We start from the raw sequence: 7,372 nt of genomic DNA, 5'->3' as shown, positions 1-7,372 counted from the left end.
GAGAGAGAGAGAGAGAGAGAGAGAGAGAGAGAGGGAGAGAGAGATAGAGGAATAGAGAGATGGATAGAGATGGATAGAGGGATAGAGGGATAGAGATGGATAGAGGGATAGAGATGAATAGAGGGATAGAGATGGTTAGAGGGATAGAGATGGATAGGTAGGAGAGAGAGAGATGGATAGAGGGATAGAGAAGACAGAAGTAGTAACCCGCAGCAATGCAAAATCACATCACCAATATGTCCAATCTACCATAAATCTCACATACGGTGATAGATGATGAGAATCCAAAAATAGGTCTCGCTTATTAAAACATACTTACACAGACAACACCGGAAACCTAAAAAAACACTAACCCTCCCTGTGAGTGACCCCAACACTAACCCTCCCTGTAACCCCGACACTCACCCTCCCTGTTACCCCGACACTGACCCTCCCTGTAAACCCGACACTAATCCTCCCTGTTACCCCGACACTCACCCTCCCTGTTGCCCCGACACTCACCCTCCCTGTTACCCCGACACTGACCCTCCCTGTTACCCCGACACTGACCCTCCCTGTTACCCCGACACTCACCCTCCCTGTTACCCCGACACGTACCCTCCCTGTAACACTAACCCTCCCTGTAACCCCAACACTAACCCTCCATTTCATTCTAACACTAAATCTCTCAGTAGTAGCCATCACACTAATTCTGGCCATGCACAGTAAGAATTTAAGGCAATTCACCGGAATTGTGCAAAATTCTTAGAGTGATCTTCCCAGCAGACTGTTTTCGAAGGGACCGGACCGAAAATTTTGGCCAAAACAGTGACTGCAACCAATGGGCTGCAGTCACTGTTCATGTATTCAGAATGCAATGGCCACAGCGAGAGACTCGTTCTTCCATGCTATTTACAGTGGATGGAGGTAAAAGTTAAATTTGGTTCACTCAGCCCTCAGACTGAACATAAAAAAACGAATCGTGTGTGGCCGGCGTCATTCCTCTGTTATGTAACTTGTGTTTAAACTCACTTTTCCTGTGCTGGGATCTGCTGATGTATGGATGTGAAAGTGCTCCCTCTGGTGGCCATCTGAGATATGCAATCCTTCCCAGGGACTGTACAGATTACAGTGGGTACTCTAGTGGCCGCCTGAGCTATGCAATCCTTCCCAGGGACTGTACAGATTACAGTGGGTACTCTAGTGGCCGCCTGAGCTATGCAATCCTTCCCAGGGACTGTACAGATTACAGTGGGTACTCTAGTGGCCGCCTGAGCTATGCAATCCTTCCCAGGGACTGTACAGATTACAGTGGGTACTCTAGTGGCCGCCTGAGCTATGCAATCCTTCCCAGGGACTGTACAGATTACAGTGGGTACTCTAGTGGCCACCTGAGATATGCAATCCTTCCCAGGGACTGTTGACATGACAGTTGGTACCTTAGTTGCCATCAGAGATATGCATGCAGTCCTTCCCAGGGACTGTTCAGATTACAGCCTGTACATATTGCCCCATGCTAACCAAATTAATTGAAAAGTGTGGTTTTCAGGTGCAAGTTGCAGTCTGATTGGTTCCTGTGAGGCACCACAAAAGGTTCCCATGAAAAGTCCTTCAATAAATGTGACCCATCACGCTTTGACCACAAAAAACAAACAAACAACGTCCCACAAACGTGGATTGTATAAATCGGTTCACATGCCGATTCCTTTGTTTTCCCTGCAGGATGTGGAGAAGATTAAGGCTTCCCAGCCTGTGATGCACAAGGAGGCCACCAACAGCAACATCTCGGAGTCTGAGAGGATCGTTGTGGTGCTGGAAACGGATGCCCTGCTGTCTCGTCATCTCAATCACCCACAGGCAGAAATGATTCAGGAGGAGTGAGTGCTTCCACATGTCGTCCATGTTGTATCTATACGAAGGACCGGTGCTCTTTAAATGGTCTGGAGTCTGACATGTCAAATCGCCTGGCATAGCCTGACCTGTTCCAAATGGAAAACCAAACATCTGTTTAGTATTTGTATATCTCGGCCCATTTAAAGTGAACGTTAAGTGAGCATTAGTTCCACCATCTCCCCCGCCATCCCTACAGCCTTACACGATGGTACCTTTTTTGGGTGGTACTGGCTCCCACGTCCTCAGTCCTCGCCTAGGCCAGAATGACGTTCAGTGTAGAAGTGACCCCTTACATTGGTGGTCGGTGTAGAAGTGGCCCCTTACATTGGTGGTCAGTGTAGTAGTGACCCCCTTACATTGGTGGTCGGTGTAGTAGTGACTCCCTTACATTGGTGGTCGGTGTAGAAGTGGCCCCTTACATTGGTGGTCGGTGTAGTAGTGACCTCTTACATTGGTGATTGGTGTAGAAGTGACCTCTTACATTGGTGATTGGTGTAGAAGTGACCTCTTACATTGGTGGTCTGTGTAGAAGTGATCCCTTACATTGGTGGTCAGTGTAGTAGTGACCCCCTTACATTGGTGGTCGGTGTAGAAGTGGCCCCTTACATTGGTGGTCGGTGTAGAAGTGATCCCTTACATTGGTGGTCGGTGTAGAAGTGGCCCCTTACATTGGTGGTCGGTGTAGGCAGGAGAACAATCTGTCACTGCTGTCTTCTCAAGTAGCCCCATAGTAACCTGAGGCGGAACCCTGGCTGAGAAAGGCTGCTATAGACATTGGTCACCAAGACACGAATTGAAAGAATATCCTCTGCTGCAGATACAGATCGCGCTAGAGGCACCTCAGAGGTTCTGTGTCCATGCTCCAGTCTTCTCTTCTCGTGTCATTCACCATGAAGGCTTCTCTTCGGTCAACTCTCAGATGAAGCCCAGCTCAGACTTCTTCAGCCGGTTTCCATTTTACACATTTATGAGGGTCAAAGTTGAGCCTGTTAGGAGTCACGATGACTGAAATAGAGCGCACAGTGACACTTTATCCCTGGCAGGTGGTCGGGCAGAGGAGTCCGTCAGTCATGTTCCTTTATAGAATGAGTGCGGATTTATGGGGGAAGCTGCAGTGAGAAGACTTTTATGTGGACCTTTTGATAATCCACCATCCCTGGGCTGAGTTCCCGGGTCTGTACATCTGCTGTGCCCATTATGAGGGGTCCCACCATCCCTGTGCTGAGTTCCCGGGTCTGTACATCTGCTGTGCCCATTATGAGGGGCTCCCACCATCCCTGTGCTGAGTTCCCGGGTCTGTACACCTGCTGTGCCCATTATGAGGCGCTCCCACTATCCCTGTGCTGAGTTCCCAGGTCTGTACACCTTCTGTGCCCATTATGAGGGGCTCCCATCATCCCTGAGCTGAGTTCCCGGGTCTGTACATCTGCTGTGCCCATTATGAGGGGCTCCCATCATCCCTGAGCTGAGTTCCCGGGTCTGTACATCCGCTGTGCCCATTATGAGGGGCTCCCATCATCCCTGAGCTGAGTTCCCGGGTCTGTACACCTGCTGTGCCCATTATAAGGGGCTCCCACCATCCCTGTGCTGTGTTCCCGGGTCTGTACACCCGCTGTGCCCATTATGAGGGGCCCCCACCATCCCTGAGCTGAGTTCCTGGGTCTGTACACCTGCAGTGCCCATTATGAGGAGCTCCCACCATCCCTGAGCTGAGTTCCTGGGTCTGTACACCTGCAGTGCCCATTATGAGGGGCTCCCATCATCCCTGAGCTGAGTTCCCGGGTCTGTACACCTGCTGTGCCCATTATGAGGATCTCCTCTCCCACCATCCCTTTGCTGAGTTCCCGGGTCTGTACACCTGCTGTGCCCATTATGAGGGGCTCCCGTCATCCCTGATCTGAGTTCCTGGGTCTGTACACCCACTGTGCCCATTATGAGGAGCTCCCACCATCCCTGTGCTGAGTTATTCTATATTATTGGCAATGAAGCAGGAACTGTCTGAGATGTCTATATGAAGGCCTTGCCTCTTTCCCCCTATGAGTTGCTCTTCTATCTGTATTCTAGTCTTGCGTTCTCTGCTGCCTATTTTCTGAATGTGTTGCTTGCTTACCAAGTGGTTTTTCTTTTCGCCGTCTTCTGTACTTCTGGCAGACGGCAGACTGGTGACAGTAATGTGCGCTGTGCTTCAAGCTGATCAGTGCCACATGCAAGGAAAGGGAACGTGTAGAAGAACATGGGCACGGCCGATTAGAAGGAACATGAGCAGAGTTTAAACAAAATAGACGAGTGATCCACACCAGGGCAACTGACGGCGGATGACTTAATGCTACTTCCTTATATCTTCCAGCTGCTGTAAAATCACAGTGCATCGGGGTCCCCCTACCACGCCGCATGGGTTAAACACTCATTTGAGAGAGAGGAATAAATACAAATACTTACCTTATTCCTCACTCTCCACGCAGCTGCCCCTCTCCAAGTTGTGGGTGGGCCCATGTCTTCCTCCAATATAGGACTGCTGGTCCTGCATTGTACATGATGACGCCACAGAGCTGCATCCGGGTGGGCAGCCTTGGGGGGACCGGGCGCACGGAGAAGACTGTGATAAAAACCTGACAGGCGTTCTATATCTTCCCTTCCCAAAACTAAAATGACTGCTTTAGCATACACTTTAAATTGTGTGGGTACTCCAGTGCAGAACAGAATATTGCGTGCCTAGAGCAGGACCAGTGCTGTATAAGGTGTGCCCATGCAGTGCCCCATGGTAGTACCACCAATAGACTACAGACAACCTGCTCTAAATTCGAGACTTATGGCTTTTGTGTGCTCTGCGGTGCCCCCTACTGACTGTCAATTGTCCCCCCCCCCCCCACCAGCATCCGGCAGCTGAAGGAACGTCTTGCCACCCAGAGACAGAAGCACGATCAGATCTACAATCAGAAGGTTGCCGCCTTAGATGCCCCAAAAGTCAACTGGAGCAAAGTCATAGATGACAAGATGGTAAGAGGGGTGCAGTACCGCAGCAGACACCAGTATTGGGCAATGTTCACTTGGGCGCGGTGTGTAACCAATGTTGTAATACAGGCAGGGGCTGGAAGACTACTGACAATCGAGTTACCGGTAACTACTAACTCCGGTTTTCCCCAGTCGTCCTCCATGACAGCCGGACTATTGAGGGTAAGGTGCGGCGGGATCCTTTCATGGGCTGTCCTGGAAAACGACTGGGGAAAAGGGTAACATTTTGCGTAACAGACGCTTGGATATCCTTGTGTTCTGTTCAACCTCTGTTGGGGGGTAGAAAGTGTATTAGAAGTTTCATGTTTGACACAAAAGGCCAAAGAGCAGGAAGTCCAACTGTCCCTACGGGAGAGAAATACTCTGGTAGTAATAGAGAGGGGAAGGGACACTGTAGAACAAAAATGGAGCGGGGGCAAAGAGAGGAGATCGGGAGAAAAAGAAAAGGACACAAGCCCTCTTCACTATGGCACTTACATTTTCACCCTAGGTCTACCCAAGTGTGCCCTGGGTCTTTTTGGACACTAGCAATGCCCCTTGAATATGAGAGAGACCTAGGAGAGCACTGCATAAATGTCCACAGTAAGACTACAAAACTCCCCCCTGAAAGCATGTAGGGTTGCCACCTTTTCTTCAAGTGATACCCGAACGCTCTAGTGCCATGTGGCAATGATTTGGGTAGAATATACAGGAGAGAGGGAGGAGAAACAGCAAGGAGAGACACCCAGGAGAGAGAGAGCAGGGCGAGACACCCAGGAGAGACAGCCAGGAGACCGAGTGGGGAGAGACAGCCAGGAGAGAGAGCGGGGAGAGACAGCCAGGAGAGAGAGCGGGGAGAGACAGCCAGGAGTGAGAGCGGGGACAAAAAGCTAGGAGAGAGCGGGGATTAACAGCCAGGACAGAGAGCAAGGAGAGACAGCTAGAAGAGAGAGACACCCTGTGTTTCAGACACCTGCTTGCTCCCTGAGTTCCAGCATTCCTCTGTGGCCCGTGCCTCATCTATGTACTCAAGTTGGAACACCAGGACCCCGTGGTTGCCCCCGACATCTTATGCCCGGGTTTTAGTTGGCCTGAAATCTGGACACAGCACATACAGAACTCAAAACCTGGGTGAATGCCGGACTGGTGGCAACCCTATAAGGATGTCTGTCATGTGTACAACACACCTGGATGAAAACAGACCACAAAAGCGTTGCTAGCCGTGATGTTGTATGTAACATGCCATGTGCTTCATGTTTTTTGCCACAGGACCAACTCAACAATACTGGCTTTGCCACCGACTTGCCAAACGTTGAGAACCAGATCATGGAGCACAACGTGGTTCACAATGAGATCAGGGCCGTGGGAGACCACATTAACAAAGACGGCGACAAGGTGGGCATCGGTATGGGTGGGCTTTCCTGGTAATGAAGGTGACTCGGTGTACAGTTGCTCACACACTCTGCTTTTTTTCTTCCTGCAGGAATACATCAGCGGACTACAAGTCAAGTATCATAAACTCTTGGTAAGAACCTATTGCTTTGTGCTATTCTGACTGCAACTTTGAGAGTTCATTGCCTGTAGTCATTTCGCTATGTTGCACTTAGTCAGTGGGGAAGCTAGACATTCTGTCACTCGGGGGAAAGGCTCAGAGTTGCTCCCTCCCCAAGGGAGAAGTTCTCCATCCACACAGCCTGTGTCACCCCTCCTAAAGTGGCACACGGGGGACATGCTTCCCCCCAGCTTCGGCCCTGCACTGTCATAATTTTTCATTGTCACTAGTCAAGGGTTCTGGTTGTCACCGATCACACCAACTCATTACAACTAGTTGTATGAACCGTTCTGTGCCCCTAGTTCTGCCTCTTTATTGGCACCAGTACATTTGCTTTAATGCCATTGACCAAGACCCTTCTTTGACACTAGTCATGATCCACTATGTGGCCAAGTTTGTGCACACCAGACCAGACCAATATGTGTTTGCTGGACATCCATTTCAGAACAATAATATGGAATCCCATATGCGCTGACAACCTCCACTGCTCTGGGAAGACTTTCCACAAGACTTTGAAGTGTGTCTGTGGGAATATGTGCCCATTCAGCAAACAAAGAATTTGTGAGGTCATGATGTTGAGTTACAAGACCTGGCACACAATCAACATTCCCAAAGGCAATTGAGTCGTGAAGGCCACTTGAGTTCCTCCACACCCAGCTCCTCATACCACAGTATGTCTTTAGGCAGCTGGGTTGGTCCACAGGGGCACAGTCATGCTGGAAAAGAAAAGGGCCTTCACCAAACTGTTACCACAAGGTTGGAAGATAACAATTGTGTAACATATCCTTGTATACTGTAGTATTAACAGTACCCTTCACCGGTAATACCTGAACTCAATCATACGGAGGGATGTTTACTTAGGTTTGGCAATCCTGTTTCCTCTAAAGCTTTCGGTTAGGATTCCTGATTGCCATTAGTTGTGCATCATCAATATCACTTGACACCTTCACCCCCCTC

General features: G+C 49.8%; 1 protein-coding gene across 1 annotated transcript in view; it reads left to right on the top strand.

Moving 5' to 3' along the window:
- The window catches only part of PPL (periplakin), a 64,927-nt gene that overhangs the window by 38,665 nt on the left and 18,890 nt on the right, over positions 1-7,372 (top strand). The window contains exons 3-6 of the mRNA XM_018558599.1: positions 1,702-1,856; positions 4,746-4,869; positions 6,133-6,258; positions 6,347-6,388. Coding sequence (XP_018414101.1) covers positions 1,702-1,856; positions 4,746-4,869; positions 6,133-6,258; positions 6,347-6,388 — 447 coding nt within the window. The remainder of the gene's footprint in view (positions 1-1,701; positions 1,857-4,745; positions 4,870-6,132; positions 6,259-6,346; positions 6,389-7,372) is intronic.

Source organism: Nanorana parkeri, unplaced genomic scaffold (genome assembly GCF_000935625.1).
Source record: "Nanorana parkeri isolate BGI_ZX_2015 unplaced genomic scaffold, ASM93562v1 scaffold347, whole genome shotgun sequence".
NCBI lineage: Eukaryota > Metazoa > Chordata > Amphibia > Anura > Dicroglossidae > Nanorana > Nanorana parkeri.
Note: the sequence above shows the minus strand (reverse complement) of the source record. Positions and strands in the feature narration are given on the sequence as shown.